The sequence below is a fragment of the Neophocaena asiaeorientalis genome, unplaced genomic scaffold (assembly GCF_003031525.2).
Source record: "Neophocaena asiaeorientalis asiaeorientalis breed wild unplaced genomic scaffold, Neophocaena_asiaeorientalis_V1.1 scaffold87, whole genome shotgun sequence".
In the NCBI taxonomy this organism is placed as follows: Eukaryota; Metazoa; Chordata; class Mammalia; order Artiodactyla; family Phocoenidae; genus Neophocaena; species Neophocaena asiaeorientalis.
The window spans coordinates 1,581,714-1,609,558 of record NW_020175432.1 but is presented as its reverse complement, the minus strand read 5'-3'; the positions used below and the strand labels follow the sequence as shown (position 1 = coordinate 1,609,558).

The 27,845-nt window shown below is 42.4% G+C and overlaps 1 protein-coding gene across 1 annotated transcript in view; it reads right to left on the bottom strand.

The window, feature by feature from the left end:
* The window catches only part of NWD1 (NACHT and WD repeat domain containing 1), a 69,285-nt gene that overhangs the window by 9,771 nt on the left and 31,669 nt on the right, over window positions 1–27,845 (bottom strand). The window contains 4 exon segments of the mRNA XM_024767466.1: window positions 7,657–7,748; window positions 16,073–16,344; window positions 19,002–19,210; window positions 26,782–26,904. Coding sequence (XP_024623234.1) covers window positions 7,657–7,748; window positions 16,073–16,344; window positions 19,002–19,210; window positions 26,782–26,904 — 696 coding nt within the window.

Sequence of the window (27,845 nt, the reverse complement as noted above, 5' to 3'; positions counted from 1 at the left end):
CTCATCTAATCTTCAAGCAGCCCTATGTCTTCCTATCTTGCCAACTGAAAGCAGCCAATGAGGATGAAGCTGGGTGTTATCGAGTGCCTCTTCATGCTGGGCTTATACTAGGTGCATTATCTAGTTTAACCTTCTTGGCAACTCTGTAAGAATCCCAAGGTTTTTGCATAAGCAATCTTATTACCCACCAGTAGTGCGCAAAACTGTCAAAGTGAAGCAGAGAGGGACCTTCAAGATGGCAGAGGAGTAAGACGTGGAGATCACCTTCCTCCCCACAAATACATCAGAAATACATCTACAAGGGGAACAACTCCTACAGAACAGCTACTGAATGCTGGCAGAAGACCTCAGACTTCCCAAAAGCCATGTGACTGACAGGGTCTTGCTGCTCCGGCTGGGTGTCAGGCCTGTGCCACTGAGGTGGGAGAGCCGAGTTCAGGACATTGGTCCACCAGAGACCTCCCAGCTCCACGTAATATCAAACGGTGAAAGCTCTCTCAGAGATCTCCATCTCAATGCTAAGACCCAGCTCCACTCAACAACCAGCAAGCTACAGTGCTGGACACCTTATGCCAAACAACTAGCAAGACAGGAACACAACCCCACACGTTAGCAGAGAGGCTGCCTAAAATCATCATAAGGTCACAGACACTGCAAAACACACCACCGGACGCGGTCCCACCCACCAGAAAGACAAGATCCAGCCTCATCCACCAGAACACAGGCACCAGTCCCCTCCACCAGGAAGCCTACACAACCCACTGAACCAACCTTAACCGCTGGGGGCAGACACCAAAAACAACAGGAACTACAAACTTGTAGCCTGCGAAAAGGAGATCCAAACACAGTAAGTAAAGCAAAATGAGAAGTCAGAGAAACACACAGAAGATGAAGGAGCAAGGTAAATACCCACCAGACCAAACACATGAAGAGGAAACAGGCCGTGTACCTGAAAAAGAATTCAGAGTAATGACAGTAAAGATAATCCCAAATCTTGGAACTAGAATGGAGAAAATACAAGAAACGTTTAACAAGGACCTAGAAGAACTAAAGAGCAAACAAACAATGATGAACAACACAATAAATGAAATTTAAAATTCTCTAGAAGGAATCAGTAGCAGAATAACTGAGGCAGAAGAACGGATAAGTGAGCTGGAAGAAAAAATAGTGGAAATAACTACTGCAGAGCAGAATAAAGAATTAAAAGAATTGAGGACAGTCTCAGAGACCTCTGGGACAACATTAAACGCACCAACATTCGAATTATAAGGGTCCCAGAAGAAGAAGAGAAAAAGAAAGGGACTGAGAAAATATTTGAAGACATTATAGTTGAAAATTTCCCTAATATGGGAAAGGAAATAGTCAATCAAGTCCAGGAAGCACAGAGAGTCCCATACAGGATAAATCCAAGGAGAAACACGCCAAGACACATATTAATAAAACTATCAAAAATTGAATACAATGAAAAAATATTAAAAGCAGCAAGGGAAAAACAATAAATAACATACAAGGCAATCACCATAAAGTCAGCAGCTGATCTTTCAGCAGAAACTCTGCAAGCCAAGAGGGAATGCCAGGACATAATTAAAGTGATGAAAGCGAAAAACCTACAACCAAAATTACTCTACCCAGTAAGGATCTCATTCAGATTCAAAGGAGAGATTAAAACATTTACAGACAAGCAAAAGCTAAGAGAATTCAGCACCACAAAAACAGCTTTACAACAAATGCTAAAGGAACTTCTCTAGGCAGGAAACACAAGAGAAGGAAAAGACCTCCAATAACAAACCCCAAACAATTAAGAAAATGGTAATAGGAACATACATATCGATAATTACCTTAAATGTAAATGGATTAAATGCTCCTACCAAAAGACACAGACTGGATGAATGAATACAACAACAAGACCTGTATATATGCTGTCTACGAGAGACCCTCCTCAGACCTAGGGACACATACAGACTGAAAGTGTGGGGATGGAAAAGATATCCCATGCAAATGGAAATCAAAAGAAAGCTGGAGTAGCAATTCTCATATCAGACAAAATAGACTTTAAAATAAATACTATTACAAGAGACAAAGAAGGACACTACATAATGATCAAGGGATCGATCCAAGAAGAAGATATAACAATTTAGCTCAGAGATAAACCCATGCACATATGGTCACCTTATTTTTGATAAAGGAGGCAAGAATATACAATGAAGAAAAGACAGCCTCTTCAGTAAGTGGTGCTGGGAAAACTGGACAGCTACATGTAAAAGAATGAAATTAGAACACTCCCTAACACCATACACAAAAATAAACTCAAAATGGATTAAAGACCTAAATGTAACGCCAGACACTGTAAAACTCTTAGAGGAAGACTTAGGCAGAATGCTCTATGACATAAATCACAGCAAGATCCTTTTTGACCCACCTCCTAGAGAAATGGAAATAAAAACAAAAATAAACAAATGGGACCTAATGAAACTTAAAAGCTTTTGCACAGCAAAGGAAACCATAAACAAGATGAAAAGACAACCCTCAGAATGGGAGAAAATATTTGCAAATGTAGCAACTGGCAAAGGATTAATCTCTAAAATATACAAGCAGCTCGTGCAGCTCAGTATCAAAAGAACAAACAACCCAATCCAAAAACGGGCTGAAGACCTCAATAGACATTTCTCCGAAGAAGATATACAGATCGCTAACAAACACATGAAAGGATGCTCAACATCAGTAATCATTAGAGAAATGCAAATCAAAACTACAATGAGATATCACCTCACACCAGTCAGAATGGCCATCATCAAAAAATCTACAAACAATAAATGCTGGAGAGGGTGTGGAGAAAAGGGAACCCTCTTGCACTGTTGGTGGGAATGTAAATTGATACAGCCACTATGGAGAACAGTATGGAGGTTCCTTAAAAAACTACAAATAGAACTACCATATGACCCAGCAATCCCACTACTGGGCATATACCCTGAGAAAACCATAATTCAAAAAGAGTCATGTACCAAAATGTTCATTGCAGCTCTATTTACAATAGCCAGGACATGGAAGCAACCTAAGTGTCCATCAACAGATGAATGGATAAAGAAGATGTGGCACATATATACAATGGAATATTACTCAGCCATAAAAAGAAACGAAATTGAGCTATTTGTAATGAGGTGGATAGACCTAGAGTCTGTCATACAGAGTGAAGTAAGTCAGAAAGAGAAAAATAAATACTGTATGCTAACACATATATATGGAATCTAAAAAAAAATGGTTCTGAAGAACCTAGAGGCAGGACAGGAATAAAGACGCAGATGTAGAGAATGGGCTTGAGGACACAGGGAGGGGGAAAGTTAAGCTGGGATGAAGTAAGAGAGTGACATGGACATATATACACTACCACATGTAAAATAGATAGCTAGTGGGAAGCAGCCACATAGCACAGGGAGATCAGCTCAGTGCTCTGTGACCACCTAGAGGAGTGGGATGGGGGGGTGAGAGGGAGACTCAAGAGGAAGGAGATATGGAGATATATGTATATGTATAGCTGATTCACGCTTTTTTGTTTTTTTGGGTTTTTTTGCGGTACGCGGGCCTCTCACTGTTGTGGCCTCTCCCGTTGCGGAGCACAGGCTCCGGACGCGCAGGCTCAGCGGCCATGGCTCACGGGCCCAGCCGCTCCGCGGCATGTGGGATCCTCTCGGACTGGGGCACGAACCCGTGTCCCCTGCATCGGCAGGCGGACTGTCAACCACTGCGCCACCAGGGAAGCCCTGATTCACTTTGTTATAAAGCAGAAACTAACACAACATTGTAAAGCAATTATACTCCAATAAAGACGTTAAAAAAAAAAAAAAAAGTACTTCTCTGAAGACTCTGGAGGGAGCCAGTCCTGCCAATGCCTTGCTTTCGGGCTTCTGGCCCCTAGAACAGTGAGTGAAGAAATTCTTGTTGTTTTAAGCCACCAGGTTTGTATGGTAATTTGTGACAGTACATTTATTTTGAGGTTAGAGAGATGAGGAAGTGGCAGGCACTGGAATAATGGGACTAGCATGGGACAGCCAGGAGGTAGGAAAGGCCTGGTGTGTTTGAAGACCAGCATGGAGGCCAGTGCAGCTGTAGCAGAGTGAGAGGAAGGGGTGCCAGATTTAGCAAAACAACAACTGCAACAACAACAGGACACCCAGTTAAATTGGAATTTCAGAGGAACAGTGAAATTTTCATGAGTATATCCCACAATGTTATGTGGGATATACTTATACTAAAAACTTGATTTGTTGTTTACCTGAAATTTAACTGAGTGTTCTGTATTTTATCTGGCAACCCTACCCAAGGGGACTTGTCCTCTTGTGTTCCAAATACTGTGTGAGTGAACGTTTTGTTGAGAGGACCCCTAGCAGCACAGGGAGGTGGGTGAAGGCCAGATGATGCACGGCCTTCCAGGCCCCATACAGGAGAGAGTGCAGGCCCTGCTTCTGCTCAGCCAGTAAATGCACCATGGGACACACCGCAGCAGCTGGCAGAGAAACTCAGCTGTTTGTGTGTTTATTGTTTTTTTTGAGTGGGAAGGAAGCCGCCCCCTTACTTTATAAAAAGATCTCTGTGTTTGGAACACCACAGATGGCCTGCTAAGTCACGCATTTCCATTGGCACCGACAGCTCAGGTCTCGGTGTGGGTGCTGTGTTAGCATGATCTCATTCAAGTGGATACCCTGTGCTTTCCCAGGAGTTATTGCTGACAAGATAGGCAAGCCATCAATTCTTCCAGAGGTTCAGAAATAAAACATTGTCGGTAAATAAACAAACATTCAGCATCTTATTTGAGGCTGCAGAGTCAAGCCTGACTATGAATTCAAATCCCAGCCCCTCCACTTACAGCTGTGTGACCTCAAGCAAGTTACCTAACTTCTCTGTGCCTCAGTTTCCTCATCTATAAATGAGAATAATAAAAGTGCCTACCTCCCAGGGCTATTGGGGTATAAAGGAATTAACACATGTTAACTGTTTAGGATGGGTTCCAACACACTGTAAATACCCAAGTATTAACTACTGTTATTACAAGGTTAACTCTCTCACTGAGGAGTTATGGTATGAGGCTCTCTGCTGTGCACCTCACATGTGACATCTCAGTTTAGCCTCAAGACAATCCCTGGATCAAGTCAGGTCACTGAGGGTTGGGGGCTGAGTATGCCTTATGTCTCTCCATGCTCCCTGTGGAACTACTTTTATTGAATTGTGCTTGAATGATAGCCTCACATGGAAGGATGTTATGGATGAAACATGTGTGTGGGAAACTGAAGAAATGCACCAAAATATCTGCTCTCCAAGGATATTTGCATTATACTCTTATGCAGTAAAGGATGAGCTCAGCAGGCCTGCGTCGTCCACACCCTGCACATGAAAGGTTTGGTCCTAGTCTGGCTCCTGGAAGGTGACCTCTGAGCCCTTGGAATGTCCTGCCTAAAAGGAGTATCTTTGTTACCCTGAGGCCTTGGGCCACACTGCGTGGTCTATGCTCAGAGCGTGACGTATGGTGGGAGCTTTGGGACATGCAGTATCAGCTTGACCTCAGGGGTGGGGCTGGTGATTAAAGTTAGCTGTGCAAGGATCAGCCTTGTCTACATGACCATCTACCAGTAAAAAGCCTGGACGCCAAGGCTGGGGTGAGATTTCCCGGTTGGCAGTATGCCATGGATGGTGTCATACATCATTGCTGGGTAAGTAAGCACTGCTTGCAAGACTCCACTGGAGGAGGACAAGCTCGTGCTTGGTCTCTCCTGGACTCTGCCCCGTGTGCCTCTTCCTTTTGCTGATTTTAATCTGTACCCTTTTGCTGCAATAAACTGTAACTGTGAATGTAACAGCTCTTCTGAGTTCTGTGAGCCCTAAAAAATCATCAGACCTGAAGATGATCTTGGGGACCCCTGATTCTATTTATCAATGAAATCCTTGCCTGATCTTAGCTGACTTAAGATTGAGGTACATCTTGCAAGCAAAGGTTGGTTCCCAAAACTGTGGATGGAAAAACTGCTGAGGCTCCTTCTTCTCACTGGATGCTGGAAAGAGCCGCACTTGAAACTCAACTGTAGCAGGTTTCTAGGTCACTGAGGTCCTCAATGCCTTTGGTCTCAGTCTTGATTCTATTTTGTGCCACCATGCTCATTTTCTTTTGTCTTCTGTTCCTGTTTCCCATGCTTATTTTATACACACTTAAGTCACTTGAAATTCTTTTGGAAACAGGATGGAGGGTATACATCATTCAACCTGCCGTCAGTCAATCTTAGAGGATAAGCATTTATCTACTGGACCTCTGCACTCTCTGATACGGTTGGCACAAGTCACACGTGGCTATTAATGAGGCTGGTCTCAAGAGATGAGCCATAAGTATAAAATACATGCTAGATATCAAAAACTTCACACAAGAATTTTAAAAGTAATGTGAAATATACCATTAAAATCATACTGATTTCATGTTGGTTTTTGGGGTCTATTGTATTAAATAAGATACATCATTAACACAAATGTCACCTGTTTCTTTTTACCTTTTTAACTAAGGTCAGGAGAAAATTCACAGTATAAATGTGGCTCACATTCGTAGTCTGCATTACTGGACAGTGCTGGTCTGAAGTGTCTTTGGCCCCTGGAAATGGCTTTGTAAAAATCAGACTGATTTAAGGGCAGTGAAAGTAATCTGTATGATACTATAACGATGGATATACATCATTATACATTTGTCCAGACCCACAGAATATGCAACACTAAGAGTGAACCATAATGTTAGCTATGGAGTTTGAGTGAGGATGCTGTGTCAGTGTAGGTTCATCAGTTGTAACAAATTCACCACTCTGGTGGGCCATATTGAAAATGGGGGAGGCTGTGTGTGAGTGGGAGCACAGCCCCACACACGGGTATATGGAACTCTCTGTATCTTCTGTTTGGCTGTGAACCTAAAACTGCTCTAAAATTTTTTTCTTTAAAAAAAAATCGGGATGTGGAGCACCTGTTGGTCACCTCTACCAGGTAGCCTTCCCTGATTGCTTCAGACTAAGGAAAGGGAATCCTGTCACATGTTCCTATAGCCCCTGTTTCTTATCTTGACATAGCACCAACCAGTCTTTCTTGTGGCTGGGGTAGTGTGGGCTGAGGGTACCCTAACCTCTCACCCTACCTCCCTCTCTCCCTGTGATTCTCTGGCAGGAATAACCACTCCCATTTCCAAGATAATGGACCGGAAGCCCAGAAAGGTTCAGAGATTTATCCAGAACATGTGTTGGCAAACTACAACCCATGGGTGAAAATTGGCTGGTCCCCGATTTTTATATGTGATCTAATAGTTTTTAAGTTTTTTACATGCTTGAAAAAACTAAAATAAGATTACTATTTCATAACACATGAAAATGGTATGAAATTCAAATTTCGGCATCCATGAAAGTTTTATTGGCACATAGCCATACTCACTTGAAATATCGTCCATGGAGGCTTTCGAATTACAAGGGCAGGGTTGGATAATTGTGACAGAGACAGGCAATGATGCACAGGGACTATGAGGCTCTTTGCAGAAAAAGCAGAAAAAGTTTGCTGAGCCTCTTCCCCCTTTCCCCAAGCCCCTCTCCACTTCCAACCAAATCCGGAGTTGCCGCCTCAGGACTCCAAATGAGAGCTAAATGCTACCTGCAGCGAGAAGGGACTCATCTTCAGAGACCACCAGGAACCCCACGGCTTCTGGAAGCTTCTCCAGCAGGCTGTCTCCTTCGGAGGAAACCCGTGCAGAAGCAAGGATGCCCATCAAGCATTTCCACTGGGTTAAGCGTTCAGGGTCAAGAGCTTGCATTTGACGCAGGGCTCTGCCACTCACCAGCTCTGTGATCCTAAGCAAATTCCTTAGCCCCTGGCTGCCTCAGTTACCTCATCTGTTTAATGGGAGATGGTACCAGGACTGCCTCACAGAGCTATCGTGGTTAAGAAGTGCATAGGATGGTTCCCTCTGGCCCATAATCAGTCCTCCCAAAGTGGCAGCTACTATTATTACTGTTGACATTGTTGTCATAACCAACTCGGGGACCCAGAGAACATCCCAGCACTCTAGTTTTCTACCCCCAGAGGAGCTCTGAAGATCTCAAATAAGGTCGAAAGGTAGGTTGGAGCCAGGGGAGGGCAGCATCATTCTCCCCATTCCCGAGTTGCAGAAATGAACTGGTTTTGTTCAGATCTAAGAGGAAGGTTTGGGGTTTCTTTTTTTCCTTTCTTTCTTTTTTTTTTTTCTGCTTTTGTTTTTGTTTTAAGCAAGGGCTGGAGGAAGTCAATTTCTACATAGCTGTTGATGAAATAAAAATTATATTTTAATTTATAGTTTACAAAACTAATTTATATGTTAAGGCAGGACAAGAAAAAATTAAACATAAAATTCTCTCTCTGTGTTAGTTTGGGTATTCTCCTCCCCTAAGGTGCGGTGTGATTTGCATTACACGTTAACCAGAGCTCATCAAAGATGGGAGTGCCTGCTCAACAGTAAACATCAATTTTTTCCCCCTTTCTTCTGACACTAGCAATGTAACTTCTTAAAAGAATAGTGTTCCTCTATGACATAAATCACAGCAAGATCCTTTTTGACCCACCTCCTAGAGAAATGGAAATAAAAACAAAAATAAACAAATGGGACCTAATGAAACTTAAAAGCTTTTGCACAGCAAAGGAAACCATAAACAAGGTGAAAAGACAACCCTCAGAATGGGAGAAAATATTTGCAAATGAAGCAACTGACAAAGGATTAATCTCCAAAATTTATCGATGGAATATTACTCAGCCATAAAAAGAAACGAAATTGAGTTATTGGTAGTGAGGTGGATGGACCTAGAGTCTGTCATACAGAGTGAAGTATGTCAGAAAGAGAAAAACAAATACCGTATGCTAACACATATATATGGAATCTAAGGGAAAAAAATAAGGTCATGAAGAACCTGGGGCAAGACAGGAATAAAGACACAGACCTACTAGAGAATGAACTTGAGGATATGGGGAGGGGGAAGGGTAAGCTGTGACAAAGTGAGAGAGTGGCATGGACATATATACACTACCAAACGTAAAATAGATAGCTAGTGAGAAGCAGCTGCATAGCACAGGGAAATCAGCTCGGTGGATTGTGACCACCTAGAGGGGTGGGCTAGGGAGGGTAGGAGGGAGGGAGACGCAAGAGGGAAGAGATATGGGAACATACGTATATGTATAACTGATTCGCTTTGTTATACAGCAGAAACTAACACACCATTGTAAAGCAATTATACCCCAATAAAGATGTTAAAAAAAAAAAAAGAATAGTGTTCTTTCCCAGCTCTGTAGGGGGTCATGGTGACTCGCTGCTCGTTTTGTACTTGTTTATGGGGCCTCTATATCCTTGGTGAACTTTATGTAAAATACCAGCATGTCATTTTGATGTATGATCGTTTGTCTCAAAAATGTATATGACTGTGCCTTCGACTTCCAACAGGCAGCACAGTTCTCAGAGCTTTCTGAGAATCTGCTTCCTGGGTTATAATCCTCAGTTTAGCTCGAATAAAATTCCCTTTTTTCTTCTTCACTTGATGGTTAATTGAATTTTCGTCGACAGTGTTATTGCTGATTTTTTCAAAAACGTGATTCTTTTAAAACTTAAAAAAAATTATACTGTATAATTAAAAAAAAAAAAGAAATGGCCAGAGCTCCCCACGAGCATCTTTTCACCTTCCCCACCATTCTGCTTTCTCCCTGGAAGGCATCTTTGTCTATGTTTGCTGAGAATCCGTTTGTGTAGGTAAACATTTACACAAGCCTCCTTTCTCCACCATCCCTCGTAGATATTGTTCTGCAAGTTGCTTTTTTCACTTAATGTGTCTGGGGTAGCGGTTCTCAACTGGAGCAAGGGGTGATTTTGTCCCTCCCCGCTGAGAACACTGGGCAACGCCTTAGAGACATTTTTGGTTGTAAAGATAGGGCAGATGCTCTGCATCGAGTGGGCAATGGCTAGGGATGCTGCTGAATACCCTACAACGCATAGGACGGCCCCCAATGGCAAAGAAGGACCTGGCCCCAGCTGTCAATGGCACCCAGGTGTAGCATAGCGCTTAAGAGCATGGATCCTAGAGCCAGACTGTTTGAGTTCAAATCCTGTCTGTGACACTTCCTAGCTGTGTGACCTTAGGCAAATGACTTCATCTCTCTGTGCTTCAGTTTAACGCATCTGTAACATATAGATAATGGCAGCAGCTACATCTTAGCTGTGTTTTGAGGGTTAAATGAGATAATAGGTACAAAAGTCCCTGCAATAGCCCTTAGTACACAGTGAGCACTGTGTGAGAGTTTATTATTTCCACGAAAGTATCTCTAGGCCAGGGGTCGGCAAATTTTCCTGTAATGGGCCAGATAGTAAACACTTTAGACTTTGTGACCATGTGGTCTCAACTTTGCCACGAGAGCACAAATGCAGCCACAGACCGTTTGTAGACAAACGGTGTGGTTATGTACCAAGACAACATCATTTATGGACATTAAATTTGGCTTCTATGGAATTTTCACATGTCACAAGATATTCTTCTTTTAAAAATCATTTTTCAACCATTAAAATCAGAAAAACCATTCTCAGCTCATGGACTGAATAAAAACAGGCAGTGGGCCAGAGTTAGCTGACCACTGCTCAAGACTATCTAATTTTTTATAGTTATGTAATCTTCCATGGTATAACATTTCCTTAATTCACTTAACTATTTTCCCATAGATGGACATTTCAGATCATGTCAATGTTTTGCTATTACACGGAGGGATACTATCCTCAAGGCTGGTCTCATTTTTTTTTTTTTTTTGCGGTACGCGGGCCTCTCACTGTTGTGGCCTCTCCCGTTGCGGAGCACAGGCTCTGGACGCACAGGCTCAGCGGCCATGGCTCACGGGCCCAGCCGCTCCGGGGCATGTGGGATCTTCCCGGACCGGGGCATGAGACCGCGTCCCCTGTATCGGCAGGCGGACTCTCAACCACTGTGCCACCAGGGAAGCCCAAGGCTGGTCTCATTTTAAGTGAGGGGTATATACCTGAAGATCTCAGATAATACAAAACATGACAGATTTGAGAGGGATTTTCCCCTTCGATGGATGAAGGATGGTAGGTGTTTCTGTCCACCAGCTACAGTGCTGCTGCCACTCACACTAGTGTAAACACAGTCTTCAATTCACCTACCCCCACCCCTCGCTGCGAGATCATAAGATGCTAAATAAATTTTAAATGTGTTTGCATTTTCCCTATTTATGTGCATATTTATGTGCGTATTTCCTAAATGTGCACATAAAATGAGACTGAATACTTTTATAATATTATTTCGTATTTACCTAAGTCAAATTCACATGAAATGAGGCCACACTCTGTTTACATTTGTGTGCACATGGGCAAGTATTTAAGATGGGGATGTGACTTTTTAATCTTAGACTCTGCAAGATTTCTCTCCCAAGGGTTTCACCAATCTATACCCCCATGAAGAAGGCAAAGTGCCCAAGAAATGGATTTCCTTTTCACAAAAATACATACTTTTTATGTTCAAAATAAGAGCTCTATTACATGCACTTTGCTGAACCAGATAAATTTGGGGAGGTGTTTTTAAAACATTAACATTTAGATAGTAAAATAAAGCTCCCATTCCTGACAAAATCATCATTCCATGCATTAGTCAGTTTCAAAGTTTCACTGAATTGTAATCACTAAAGGCAGGTGGTAGTAGGCTCTCTGGTCTCAAGGTTGGAATTGCCCTATGCAGGCAGCACATGCAACATTAAGTTGTGCTCAGAAGAAATGCATGTGTTTATTTCAGAGCAGGATGGGGTCTATTTACATTTTTTTTTTTTTTTTTGTGGTACGCGGGCCTCTCACTGTTGTGGCCTCTCCCGTTGCGGAGCACAGGCTCTGGACGCACAGGCTCAGCGGCCATGGCTCACGGGCCCAGCTGCTCCGCGGTATGTGGGATCTTCCCGGACCGGGGCACGAACCCACGTCCCCTGCATCCGCAGGCGGACTCTCAACCACTGTGCCACCAGGGAAGCCCTATTTACATTTTTACCTTGTAGGTTTCATGTTATTTCAACCCCAGGCTCTTGGCTGACATATACATGATCTTCTTTCATAGCTTGCAGGTCTAGAGGCTCTAGCATCTTGAGTTCCACTTGGACTTGAATATTTCAGAGCCAGCTTGGATGAGGAGTGATGGCTGGGTACCACACAGGAACTTTGGTGCAAGACGACTGCTTTTCCCAAGACCAAATAATTCTAGAGTCTTTGAGTACCTACTTTTTCAAGCTCTGATTTTCCTAGGACACAGACAGCTTTGAGCTGAGCTTTCTCCTCTAGTTACCGTTTCTGGTGCTCTTCCTTTATTCATTGGACTTTCATCTGGTGTTATATCCCCACAGCCTGAAGAACTTATTTCCAGCATTTCTTTTTTTTTTTTTCCCCCAGCATTTCTTATAGTGCAGATTTGTTGGAGACAGGTTCTCTCAGCCTTTATTTGCCTAAAAATGTCTTTTATTTTGCTTTCAGTTTTGAAGGATAATTTCCCTGTAAATAGGAGTCTAGGTTGACAGGTTTTGGCTTTTTCTTTCAAATTACAGATGCCATTCCTTCCATTGTCTCTGTCCCCATTGTTTTCAATGAGAAATCATCTGTAGATCTTATCATGGACAACCATGGTATGTAATGGGTCTTTTTTCCTCTGGATGCTTTTAATATTTCTCTCTTTATCTTTGGTTTTTGGCAGTTTGATTATGATTGCTGAATTATGGCTTTCTTTCTTTTGACTGGTAGAGGGTGGAGAATTGAGACAGGGAAGGGAAGGCAGCCAATAAATGTGGCTCATCAAGCCAGTTACCAATGCAGGCAAACAGCTGAGTCCTGCTGGGGATGCTCTGAGAGAGAGTGTAGAGCATGCATCAGAGATGCCCCCACTGGGGGGCCAAGAGCTGGGTGGGGTTCTATGCACCACCTCTATTTCAGGTTGGCTGAGGACTGCTCCCAGGCGCATTAACACAGAAGCCAAGTGTGCTGGTGTGGGGGGAGAGGAGATAGAAAAAAACCTCAACCAGGTGCAGAGTCACAGGTGTGCAGCTGCAATGTAGGTGCCTGACAACAAGCTTTCTGATTGCTGAGGCAGCCATTTCAAAGGACATCCATCTTGAATAAACATGTTGGCAGCTACTAGCAAAACAACTAGATAAGGAACCAGGATGTCCACCCATGAAGGTTCCTCTTTCAGAAAGCCCTGGAGAACCTAGATAACTGACGACTTGGGTGACGCCCTTCCCCTTCCTGTGTCCTAATTCCTCCCCATATGTTTTAAATTTGCCAATAAAGAGTGAATCCACAAAATGCTAGACACCCCACCCTCAGACCCCAATAAAGGCAGAGCCCCAAGTCCATGTTTGCTCACTCCCTCTCTCAACTCTCTCTCTCCCCTCAACTTCACTGTGTGGCCCTTGGGCATGCTATTTACCTTCCTCAAAGTTCCCTGATGGTTTCTTGCTGAAGTGCATCCTGTGATCATAAGAAGAGCCACAAGAGCCAGTCCAGTCATAAATAGGGGCTCCGTGGGAGAAATGTGTGTAGAGCCCCCTATGAGTGATGTGTGCCCAGACAAGCACCATAGGCATTCCTAACTGAGGGCACTGCCATCAGTAGGCTTGGGACTGACAGAATAGTCTTCAGAACTGAGGGGATCGGGATGGGGCACCAAAGGTGAGTTATATAGGGAGAAATCTGAGTTAACTAGCACCATGTTTCCAATTCACTCCAGTGTTATCTTAGCATACCCACCCCACCCCTGCTGGTTGGAAGCCTGAACAAGTGCCCATCTGTCCATCTCTTGTTGTGGCCCTGGATGTAGGTGCCATGTTCCCTCTCCCCATTTTACAGATGAGAAAACTGAGGCTCAAAGAAGGGTTGAGTAGCCCAAGAATACAACTAGGTAAAGGCAGGAGTGGGATTTTCTTTTCTGTTTTTTTTTGTTTTTTTGTTTATTGAAATATAGTTGATTTACAATGTTATGTTAGTTTCTGGTGTACAGCAAAGTGACTGTTATATATATATTCTTTTCCATTTTTCATATACTTTTCCATTATGGTTTATTACAGGATACTGAATATAGTTCCCTGTGCTATACAGTAGGACCTTGTTGTTTATATATTTTATATGTAGTAGTTTGTATCTGCTAATCCCAAACTCCTAATTTAGCCCTCTCCCCACCTCCTTTCCCCTTTGCTAACTATAAGTTTGTTTTTTACATCTGAGAGTCTGTTTCTGTTTTGTAAATAATTCATTTGTATCATATTTTAGATTCCACATATAAGTGCTATCATATGGTATTTACCTTTCCCTTTCTTGGCTTACTTCACTTAGTATGATAATCTCTAGGTCCATCCATGTTGCTGCAAATGGCATTTTTTCAATTTTTTTTTTTTTTTTTTTTTTGCGGTACGCGGGCCTCTCTCACTGTTGTGGCCTCTCCCGTTGCGGAGCACAGGCTCCGGACGCGCAGCCTCAGCGGCCATGGCTCACGGGCCCAGCCGCTCCGCGGCACGTGGGATCTTCCCGGACCAGGGCACGAACCCGTGTCCCCTGCATCGGCAGGCGGACTCTCAACCGCTGCGCCACCAGGGAAGCCCTATTTCATTCTTTTTATGGCTGAGTAGTATTCCATTGTATATATATATATGCCATATCTTCTTTATCATTCATCTGTTGATGGACACTTAGGTTGCTTCCATGTCTTGGCTATTGTAAAGAGTGCTGTAATGAACCCTGAGGTGCATGTAGTTTTTTGAATTAGAGTTTTCTCTGGATTTATTATGCCCAGGAGTGGGATTGCTGGATCATATGGCAGCTCTAGTTTTAGTTTTTTAAGGAACCTCCGTTAGTGGCTGCACCAATTTTCATTCAGGACTAGGATTTTCAAACTCAAGTGTGTCTGACCCTAAAGTCCAAGTTCCTTGCTAGGCTGAAGGATATTACTGAGGACAATCAGTGAATGAAGGAGTAAAGGGATGCAACCGAGAGGCCTAATGAAAGGGCTGGGGATGTCCTCCACGATCGTGTTTGGTGCCTTGATTGCTCAGGGAGGCTACAAGGTATGAGGTCCAGAAATGTGGAGCTTTGGGATGATTCTTTAGAGGCCATATTCCTCCCGTCCTCAAACTCTCACTTCCTCAACAGGACATACAAGACCATCTGCGATCCATTTCCACGCCACCTCTCTTTTCCCTACAACACCAGGCATGTTCCTACTTTCCCACCATGATATCCCCTATTCTCCTCGTCTTCCCTTATTCATCTTGGAAATCCTTCTTCTTCTGAGGCTCCCCCCGCCCCGGAGGGAAGCCTTCCCAGACTGCCTCTTTCAGAAGTATTTGTTCCTTCCCCCAACCAAGAACACACTATTTCTACCTCTACTGAAAACAGACCCTGTTACTCTGTGTCACTATAAGTCATTGGCAAACCTGGCTCCCTCCCTAGATTGAGTTCCTTGAGGATGTGGCTGGACTCTTATACTTCTACAGCCCCTCCAATGCCTGGAAAGCTGCCCTTGTTCCTCCACCTACGACTTCTGTACAACTCACTCTTGGTGCCCCATCCATATCTCCTCAGCGTACTCCTCTATTCCTGAAGGCTGCTCACCACACACCTGCAACTCTGCACTGGGTTGTTTTTTCTGACCCTATCCTTCCACACACTTGGCCTCTGTGTTAATGTTCCTGGCAGCAGCCCTCACCTAACCACTGATGGAGCTGGTGGATAGAACCCCAGCTCCTGACCCCTCAGCAGGGACAGTTCTGATGCACATTCTATACTTCCTCCCAGATCATCTCCAGCAGGATTGAGCACCAACAATCCCCCACACTGGCCAGCCCCCAGGAGACACCAAGAGATGTTTCCTGGACTGCGCTGAACTGCAGATCCCTAGAATGAAGAAGCCCAGTGTCATTTATTAAAAGATCAAAGGTGAGATGGTTTCTCCCAACTTCTAGGCCATCTGAGCATTTTGGAGCTGAATTAATGTTGGCATCCTATCCGGTCAAGTTGCTTACCAAAGAGATGGAGCCCTTGCTGGACCCGGTCACCATCTTTCTTTGTTTCTGGACTGAGACCCCACAGGTAATTGTTTCTTCTTTGATGCTGGACAAATGTTGCTTCCTTTGCAGTGTTCCTGTGGCTGAACTCCACAGACTGACCACGTCACCCTGCGACACCATCAACAGCGTGGCCCTGGAAGCCAGCACTGCCGTGTACACCCAGGGGTCAGAGGCATCCCCCAGGATATGGAAAATCAGCTCTTCAGTTTCCAGATTCCAAGCATTGGTCTAAAGGAATGATGAAAAGAAAGAGCCATGTCAGAGGGAGACCTAGTCTGCAAGTTTTCCAGAGTCGAATGCAAGACCTCTTCTTTTTTTTTTTTGTCATTGCAATTAAAAATCTTTTTTATCTTTGTACAATTTTGTAAAGTTCCTTTCCTTTACAGTTATTACAAAATATTGGCTATATTAAGACCTATTTTTTTTTATAGTTCATGCATTTTAACGTCGACACTCTGTCAGTTTTTAAAAAAGGAGTGGGGAAGGGGGACGAATCCTGGATTGGATCTTGGAATGGCAAAAGGACATTCATGAAAAAATGGATAAAATCCAAATAAATTCTGGAACTGAGTTGATGGTAACTGTCAATATTAATGTCTTAGTTTTGACAAATGTACACTGGTTATATAAGATGTTGACTTTGGAGAAGGCTGGAACAAGGCCATACGGGAACTCTCTCTACTATCTTTATAGCTTTTCCGTAAATCTAAAATTGTTCTAAAATAAAAAGTTTTAAAAATAGAAGAACAGTCAGCTATGCCATGTGCCTATATGTTCATTCCAAGTAACTGCTGATTAATAATTAAAGAGGTTTCATTTTTAACCTTACCCCCAAAAGTACCTTTTTATCAGCAGTAGTCATTTAAATAGTAAACATTTCCCATTAATTTTATTTGTGGGATTTACACTAAAGAAATAAGGAGAGATACACACAAAGATACACGTACAAGGAAAGTTACCTCAGCTATTTGAAAGTGCAAAGAAATTGAAACAACCTACATGTCCAGTAATGAGGGATTAGCTAAATAAACTACAGCAGAGCCATGCAACGGAATCTTATGAAATCACTAATCATGCTGTTTTTGAAGAATGTTTAAGGTTATGGGCAAAAATAGCTTTATAAAACTGCTTAGGGACTTCCCTGGTGGCACAGTGTTTAAGAATCCACCTGCCAATGCAGGGGACATGGGTGCGATCCCTGGTCTGGGAAGATCCCACATGCCTCAGAGCAACTAAGCCCATGTGCCACAACTACTGAGCCTGCGCTCTAGAGCACACACGCCACAACTACTGAGCCCGCACCTAGAGCCTGTGCTCCACAGTAAGAGAAACCACCGCAGTGAGAAGCCTGCACACTGCAACGAAGAATAGCCCCCACTCTCCACTGCTAGAGAAAGCCCTCGCACAGCAATGAAGACCCAATGCAGCCAAAAATAAATAAATTTATTTATTTTAAAACACTGTGTATATGGTTTTATCCCCATTTTGTTTCATACACACATGCACACGTGCATACACACACGTGCACCACGTAAAGCAAAATCATGTAAATGTTAATAATGGTAATGTTTGTAATTATTTATTATATATTATTTCTTTACTGTATTTTCCAAACTTTTGCTGATAACAAAGCTGATTTCTATAATCAGTCTTGAAATCAACCCACACTTCTGTAATATTTAAGCCTACATTGTCCAATAAAACTATAATGCAAGCCACACATGACTTTATATTTTTTATTAGCCACCTTAAAAAAGGTAAAAAGAAACAAGTGATATCAATTTCAATGATATACTTTATTTAACCCGGTATATCCAAATGTTATCATTTCAACATGTAATCAATATAAAATTATTATTGAAATATTTTACTTTTCTTTATGATACTGAGTCTTTGAAATCCACTGTGTGTTTTATACTTACAGCACATCTCAATTTGGAATAGCCACATTTCAAATGCTCAATAACCACATCTAGCTGGTGGTTCTCCACTTTGGACAGCATAGTTTGTAAGCTACCAATATTACTTACATTAACAACCATCAATTACTAATAAAATAGAATAATTAATAGCTATTAATTGTTTGTTGCTTACAATGTGCCCAACACTATGAAGGGTGTTTTACATTCATTATCTCATGAGGTAGAGGAAGAATTGAGGCAGAGAGATGAGGTGATACAATCAAGATTACTCAGCTTGCAAAGAAGTCAACTGGGACTTAGATACAGATTTGGCCCATGCCTTTAATTGCTAAGCTTTAACCCATTATTCTGTTGTGTGTTTCTATTCATAAAATGATCAGATTATAGAGTTATGATTGACATGATGGAATAACACAGCAGAAAACATATTGTTTTCAGATGCATGTGGAACATTTACCAAGAAAGAGCATTTCAATAAATTTGAAAGGATTCACATAATGCAAATGGAATTATATTAGGAAAAAAATAAGAGAACACTATCTGGGAACCTCTCAAATATTTGGAAATGAATATCACACTGCTAAATAGCCCATAGATCAAAGAAGAAATCAAAAGGGAAATGCTAAAAATATTTTGAACTGAATGTAAATGATAATATAACATATCAAAGTTCATGGGATGTAGGTAAAGCAGTACTCAGAGGGAAATTTATAGCACTAAAAAAATGACTGCATTAAAAATGGTGAAAGGTCTTAACCCTTAGGATCAGAAAGATCTATCAAGATCATCTAATCCAACTATAAGTTTTGAAGCCCTTTATGGCACCCTCTCAAGTAGTTGTGTACCTCTGTTTACAGTCCCCCTGTCCCATATCAGGGAGACCCTCCTTATATAAACACCATATGCCATCTTTGACTGCTCTGGTCTCAGCTTTACTTTGCAAACGGGGCAAGTGTTTGTTACCTTTGAGTTAGATGCTGAATACACAACCTTCTTTGCTTCATCCACATGAAGGCTCAAGATCTGAGGTTCAGTGGGACCTTGTGAGCCTCCATCCCAAATGGTGAATTTCTCCTGGTCAGAGAGTAAGTTTCACAAGCACAGGGTGTGATCCTTCGAGGTAGAGATGACAAGCGATCCTTTGGCAAACACTTTCACACACCTCACCTCTCCTGCAGCAGGCCAGGGTGGAGGATAGTATATTAGCTGGGAACATTTTGACCTTCCAACTACCATAACCTCTGCTGGCTTAGAAATTCCCTGGTTTCCCAAAGGAAAGATGGATAGATTAGAACATATCCAAATTACAAATAATGGAATGTGGCAAAGCTAAACTGAGTGTAACAACTGGTTGGGATTAAATCAATTGCCCAAATGCTGAATCTGTATTAAATAGAGATCACTGAAATGTATAAAAGGTTATCATCATCCAGGGAGTATTTAAAATTAATAAACAAAAAGTAAACCAAAATAAAATTATAAGAGAAGATTTCATACTCCTGGAGAGATAGTTTTCTAAGGAGAACAAAATTTGGAAGACATAAAGGGGAAAAATTGACAAACTGGATTACATAAAAGTGTAAAATTTCAGGAGGATAAATTTGAAAGGCATATGACACATTAGGAGGAAATATTTGCAGTATATAACAGATAAATGGAGACCCTCTTTAATAAACAAAGAGTTCTTACAAATAAGCAACAGAAACGCAAACAACTTACAAATTGGACAAATCATATAACAAGAGATTTACAGAAATAGTACAAGTGGACAATAAACATTTGAAAATGATGTTCAATCTCACTAGTAGTCACAAAATGCAACATGAAATACCAATATCATTATTATCCATAGTATTGGCAAAAACTATGAATTAATTGCTGGAGTGCTGGCAAAGGTACAAGAAATCAGTTAATCTCATACCATGCTGATGGGAGTATAAGTTGATATAAATTTGCAGAAGGGTAATTTGGTGACATTTATTAAAAGTTAAAATGTGCAATATCTCGGTTTTGATAATATACTATAGTTATGTAAGACATTGCTAGCCTGGAAAGGTAGATAAAAGGTACACAGGAATTCTCTGTACTATTTCAGCAAATTTCTCTGAGTCTACAGTTATTTTTAGAATAAAAAGCTAAGAAAACGAGGGGAAAAGGAACAATGTGCATACAATTTGACTCAGAAATCCCACTTCCAGGAATGTGTCTTACAGAAATAATAGCATAAGTGTGTGAAGATGGAGAAGGACTTTAAATGCAACACTGTCTGTGTAAAAAGAAAACTGAGGGCTTCCCTGGTGGCGCAGTGGTTGAGCGTCAGCCTGCCGATGCAGAGGACGCGGGTTCGTGCCCCGGTCTGGGAAGATCCCACATGCCGTGGAGTGGCTAGGCCCGTGAGGCATGGCCGCTAAGCCTGCACGTCCGGAGCCTGTGCTCCGCAATGGGAGAAGCCACAACAGTGAGAGGCCCGCGTACCGCAAAAAAAAAAAAAAAGAAAGAAAGAAAAAGAAAACTGAAAACAACCTGTCTATGAAAAGGGAGTTGGTTAAGTAATATGGTACATCCATGTAAAGAATATTAGGCAGGCATTAAAAATAATAAAATGGATATATACATACACCTAATAATAATTATTATTACAACAGCCAATACTTAGTGTTTTCTGTGTGCCAAACATAGTTGTAAGTGGTTAACATGCATTAAACTCTTTTAATCTCATGACAGCTCGTGAGGTACTCTTGTTATCCCATTGTATAGATGGGGAAACTGAGCCACAGCTGAGTACAGTAACTTATCCAAAGCCACATGGTTAATAAGTAATGGAGGTAGGATCTCAGCTTGGAGTCCAGGCTCTCAATCACCACAAAACATCGTTACAACCTACTGCAACAAAAGCAAGTTGCAACCCAGTATATAAAACAGCATGATGTAATTTTTGACGAAAGCTCAAAGGACAGAGCTATGTCTGCATAAGCCTAGAGAAAAATTGCTAATGGCATATAACAGACTGTCTGCACTGATCACTTCCTGGGGGACACTGAAGGGTGAGGGGAGAGTAAAGGAAGGGAATTTTACTTTAGAATTCATATGCCAGCAGTATTAGGGGTGATTTTTATTTCTTAAAATTGTGGTATTTTTCAACCAAAATTTCTATAAATAGTAATGCTTTATAATATATCCCCATACATAGGATACTATATCACTACTAAAGTGAATTAGAGATGTATACATGATATGGAAAGAGGCAAAATATGTGATGTTAACTAAAAAAAAAAAAGACCATGGTTATATATAGTCATATAAGCTTGTGCAACCTGGTTATTGGAGATATATATATATATATATGCAGTTGTAAAGAGATGGTCAGTAACACACCATTTCCATCACATGGATATAACAGCCAAAAAGAGAGATAAGAGTAGAGTGTGGTAAAATATTTAGAAAGTGATGAGCTTTGAGTATTTATTACCTTGTTTTAATATAATCTATTTAATTGTATGTTTCTATAATTTAATGTTTAAGAATGACTGTGTTTGGACATAGAGAACAGACTTGTGGTTGCCAAGAGGGAGAGAGAAGTCGGGGAGGGATGGACTGGGAGTTTGGGGTTAGTAGATGCAAACTTACATACAGAATGGATAAACAACAAGGTCTTACTGTATAGCACAGGGAACTATATTCAATATACTGGGATAAACCATGATGGAAAAGAATACAAAAAAGAATGTATATAGGGCTTCCCTGGTGGCGCAGTGGATGAGAGTCCGCCTGTCGATGCAGGGGACACGGGTTCGTGCCCTGGTCCAGGAAGATCCCACATGCCGCGGAGCGGCTGGGCCCGTGAGCCATGGCCGCTGGGCCTGCGCGTCCGGAGCCTGTGCTCCACAACAGGAGAGGTCCGCGTACCGAAAAAAAATTTACTGTATAGCACAGGGAACTATATTCAATATACTGGGATAAACCATGATGGAAAAGAATACAAAAAAGAATGTATATAGGGCTTCCCTGGTGGCGCAGTGGATGAGAGTCCGCCTGTCGATGCAGGGGACACGGGTTCGTGCCCTGGTCCGGGAAGATCCCACATGCCGCGGAGCGGCTGGGCCCGTGAGCCATGGCCGCTGGGCCTGTGCGTCCGGAGCCTGTGCTCCACAACAGGAGAGGCCCACATACCGAAAAAAATAAATAAATAAAATAAAAATAAAAGAATGTATATATGTGTATAACTGAGTTACTTTGCTGTACAGCAGAAATTAACACAACATTGTAAATATACTATACAATAAAAAAAAAATTAAAAAAAAAGAATGGTTGTGTTTGACAATCACCTCACCAAATTCTTGAAAATTTCAGACAGCTCTCACAAGCCAGTACCAACCACCTCCAGCATGCTGTCACAGGATCGGAAACTTTCACTTCCCCTATTATGTAGGTCTAAAATATTTTCAGTTTTTTCAGTAAATTGATTATTGAGCTTTTCTGATTACAAATAATAAGAGTTTGAGGACTTTAAAAACTGAATCAAGGTCACCATTGGTAAATAGGCTCAGGTCTTGAAGAGATGGCTCTCACACACAGATACAGAGATTGAATAGACCTCTAGGAAAATAGTTATCCTGATGATGATAAAATAGAGGGAATCTTATTTGACAGATACTCTGTCAGTATCCACCCCACTCCAACCCCTCAGACAAAAAGAGTAAAATGAAAACATGTAATGCTGGGAGCTTTGGGGTTGGAGAGTGTTTTAATCTGTTACAATCTGTTTGGAAAGCAATAAGATAACACTTCTCAAAACCCATAAGAATGTTCATACCTTTCAATTCAAGAATACCACTCACTAGAAATACTCAGCAGAATGGAAAAATATTGGCAAGTGTAAAAACAGATTCATCCCAGTGTTATCCAAAGAGCAGATAGGGCTTCCCTGGTGGCACAGTGGTTGAGAGTCCGCCTGCCGATGCAGGGGACACGGGTTCGTGCCCCGGTCCGGGAAGATCCCACATGCCGCGGAGCGGCTGGGCCCGTGAGCCATGGCTGCTGAGCCTGCGCGTCCGGAGCCTGTGCTCCACAACGGGAGAGGCCACAACAGTGAGAGGCCAGCATACCGCAAAAAAAAAACAAAAACAAATAGCAGATAACTAGAAATAGCCTAAATAGCCCCCAAAAAATTTTAAATAGTTTAATAAATTCTGGAACACGATCTATCGAGAGAGATGAAATATTTTTGGTGCAGTTAAGTATTATAAAGATTCAGTGAATCACAGCAGCATTATTCATAACAGCCCCAAACTGGGAACAGTGTAAATGTCCTTCAAGTGATGAATGGATTAAAACCTCTGTTCGTTCCATGCAATGGAATACGGCTCAGCAATGCAAAGGAAAAACTAACCATACATGTAACAATACAGATGAACTCAAACAACATTACGTGGAGTGAAAGAAGTCCCATGCCAAAGACCACATGCTATACAATTTCATTTATATGAAATGTCCAGAAAATACAAACCTGTAGACTCAGAAAGCATATTGGTGGTTACCATGGGGCTGGGGGTGGGAGGAGGAATGGACTGCAAAGGGGGCAGGAGGGATCTCCTTGGGGTGATGGAAAGTGCTACAGCAGGATTACGGTGATGGTGGCACAATTTGATAAATTTACTACAAAATCATTGACTATATGTTTAAAACACATGTATTGTATGGTATGTAAATTATACCTCAATAAAGTTGTTTTTAAAAAGATTCCATGAAAACAAAAGAATGCTTATGGCGAAATGTTGAGGAAAAAATAATAAAACCATGTACATACTGAGATTGCAATCATGTAATATTTTAACATCTTTATTGAGATATAATTCACAAGCATAAAATTCACCTATTCATGTACAACAGTATAATTCACTGTTCTGAACGTTCCCAGAGTTGTGCAACCATCACCACAGGCTAGGTTTAGAGTATTTTCATAACCTCAAAAACTGTCACTCCCTCCTTTTTCTCTCCTTATCATTTAAACCATCTTAAATTGTATAATCAGTGATACTAGTACATTCACGATGTTGTGCAAACGTCACCTCTATCAGATTCCAGAACATTTTTGTCACCCAAAAAGGAAACCCCGTCCCCATTAGCAGTCTCTCTCCATCCCCCTTCCACCAGCCCCTGACAACCACTAAACTGCTTTCTGTCTCTCCAGATTTACCTGTTGCAGACATTTCATATAAATGAATCAAATACAATGTAGTCTTTTGTGAGTGGCTCCTTTCATTTGATACAATATCCTAAGCTCCAGCCTTACAGCTTCCTTGCTGCTCTATCAATGTTCCAACCTCATCTTCTCAGGGTCTTTGCACTGGTTGTTTCCCATACCTGGGATGCTCTACCCTCCTGCCCTTTGCACACTTATTCATAGCCTTTGTATCTTGGCTGAGTGTCCCTGCTCAGAGAAATCCTTTCCCTAACTGCCCTAAGTCAGTCACTTTGGTTATTGTAGCTCATGACACCCTGTTTTCCTCACTACACTTATTGCAATTTGTAACTACACTTTTGTCCAGCTTGCCTTCTCAAATACATGGATCTGACTCAGGGCCGGGATCAGGGTGAGGCAAGTAAGGCACTTACCTCGGGTGCAAAGTTTAAGGAGGTACCAAACTGCTGAGTTTTCCTTTTGCCTCTCTCTTCAGTATGGATTGACACAGCACTATTACTCATCCTGTCTTTAAGACAGGTTGATGTTTATTCATCGTGGATTGTTTTGCATTAATTTTTTGATTTTTAAAAGCATTTTAAAAAATTACATTTGCAGGACTTTCCGCAGTGGTTAAGAACCCATCCTGCAATGCAGGGGACGCCAGTTTGATCCCTGGTCAGGGAACTAAGGTCCCACATGCGGCGGGGCAACTAAAGCTCGCGCGCCACAACTAATGAGCCCACGTGCTCTGGAGCCTGTGCGCTACAACTAGAGAAAAGCCCATGCACTGCAAGGAAGAGCCCATGCGCCGAAACGAAAGGTCCCGCGTGCTGCAACTAAGACCTAATGCAGCCAATAAATAAATAAGTAAATAAATGCATTCGGGAATTTCCCAGCGGTCCAGTGGTTAAGACTCCATGCTTCCGCTGCAGGGGGCATGGGTTTGATCCCTGGCTGGGGAACTAAGATCCCGCATGCTGTGTGGCACGGCCAAAGCAAAATAAATAAATAAAAAATAAACACATTGCATTGAAATATTATCATGATGACCAAGTTTTTTTTTAACTTTGGGATGCTCCTAAATTTTACACCCAAGGAGTGTGCCTCACTCTCCTTACCCGAGTTTCGGCCCCGATCTGTCTCTCTTCAGCCTCAGATCAGGGCCTGGTACACAGTAAGCACTCACTAATTGTTGGAATGAACCAACCACAGCTGTGATGGTTTTGTAGAAATGAAAACGTTACTTAGGCTCTGAGAGACTGTGGTAGACAAATTGCATAAATGACCACAATCCTTTACCCTCCAAGGTCTATAGCTTGTGCAGTGTGACTTTGCTCCTCCCATCAAGAGATGAAGCCAATTTCCCTACCCATTGATTCTGGATTGTTCTTGGGACTTCCTTTGGCCAATAGAATGTGAAGGAGTGCCGGTTCCAAGGCCAGTTCCAGGCCTTCAGAGACCTTGTACACTTCTGCTTGCCCTCCTGAAACCCTGCCTCTGCCCAGGCTCACCAGCTGGAGGATGAGAGATCATGTGGAACAGAGCTGAGTTGTCTCAGCTAAGAATGTCCTGAACCAGCCAGCTCCCAGACGCCCCATAACTGATTACATATGCATGAGCAAGCCTGGCTGAGACCAGAAGAGCTGCCTGGCTGAGCCCAGCCTGAATTGCCCAGTCACAGAGGTGAGCTAAATAAACAGCTATTGTTTGAAGCTACTCTGTTTGGGGTGGGTTTTTTCTTTTTCATATTCTTTTCCATTATGGTTTATTACAGGATATTGAATATAGTTCCCTGTGCTATACAATAGGACCTTGTTGTTTATCCATCCCATATATAATAGTTTGCATCTACTGGTCCCAAACTCCCCATCCAACCCTCCCCTGCCCCCCTTCCCCTTGGCAACCACAAGTCTGTTCTCTATGTCTGTGAGTCTGTTTCTGTTTCGTAGATAAGTTCATTTGTGTCATATTTTATATTCCACATATAAATGATATCATATGGTATTTGTCTTTCTCTTTCTGCCTTACTTCACTTAGTATGATCATCTCTAGGGCCATCCATGTAGGTGCAAATGGCACCATGTCATTCTTTTTTATGGCTGAGTAATATTCCATTGTGTGTGTATGTGTGTGTGTGTATATATATATATATATATACACACCACATCTTCTTTGTCCATTCATCTGTCAATGAACGTGTAGGTTGTTGCCAAGTCTTGGCTATTTTCAATACTGCTGCTATGAACATAGGGGTGCATGTATCTTTTCAAATTACAGTTTTGTCCAGATATATGCCCAGGAGTAGGACTGCTGGATCACATGGCAACTTTAGTTTTAGTTTTTTGAGGAACCTCCATAGTATTCTCCACAGTGACTGCACCAATTTATATTCCTGTTTGGGGTGTTTTGTTATGTGGCTATAGCTAGCTGATGCAGGAACAAAGGCCAGGGTTTTAATACAGAGAAATGAATTGGTAGTGAAGGGGCCCCAGGGGACTGATTGATTGCTGTGGGACTCTAAGAGGAAGCTGATCATAAACCCCACTTCCTGAGCCTCACCTGTGTGTCCAGGTAGGATGTGGATCACCTGCTGTTCTTCCATATCCCACACAGCTACCATGCTCTCCTGGGTGCCAACCACCAGCAGCTTCTCTTCCAGGCTCTGTGCCATGGCAGTGATGCCTGCAGCCACACAGAAACAAGAGCTCATGTGTCTGAGTGCTCAGCCATGAGGTACTCTAATGGGCCCCTCACTTCACAGATAAGGAAACTGGGGCACAGACAGAGTCACACACCTAGAAGTGGCAGAGCCAGGATTTCAAAGCCAGCGCTGTCAGATGCCAGATGAAGACTCTGGGTTGAAATGTTTATGTTGATCTGAGGTAGGAAAATGTGTCTCTAGTGTCTCTAGTTCAGCGGTTCCTACCCAGGGGCGATTCTGCCCCCCAGGGCACACTGGGAAATGTCTAGAGACATTTTTGGTTGTTACAACTGGGGACCAGGATGCTACTGGCATCTGATGGGTGGAGGCAGGGACGCTGCTCAACATCCTGCAGTGCACATGATGGCCCCACCCCAGAGAAGGATCCAGCCGCAAATGTCAGTGATGCGTGGTTGAGTGCACAGTTGGAGAAGACTCAGGAATGGAATTATATTGGCTGAGGATGAGAACCCTGCTTTCGACTTCTCTTTGAGCTTGAGCTGTGTGGGAAAAGAAGGGCTGGTGCCCCGAAGAAAAAAATATTTGCCAATAGTTTGAGCAAACACAGCCCAAGGCTCTCTGCCGGGTGGATCTTGATTGGATCATCGCTGAAGACAAACAGGGACCAAGTTACACTGGAGAAAACAGCCCAAATATCAGGAGGCCAGAGTTTCTGAATGCCCTGATGCCTTTTCCTGCTCTGTGCCTCAGTTTCCTCATTTTTAAGGTGATGGGGGAGGTGCTGAAGTCAGAGCCAGTCAAGGTCTGAGAATCCAGAATTTTGTTTCTACCTCATCGGGACAGGGCATGAAGAGACGAGATTTTTTTTCTTTCTTTTTTTCCCTTTTTTTTGGGGGGGGGGCGGATCACTCACTCACTGTGTGACCCTGGAAATGTGAACTCAAACTTCTCATTTTAAAAA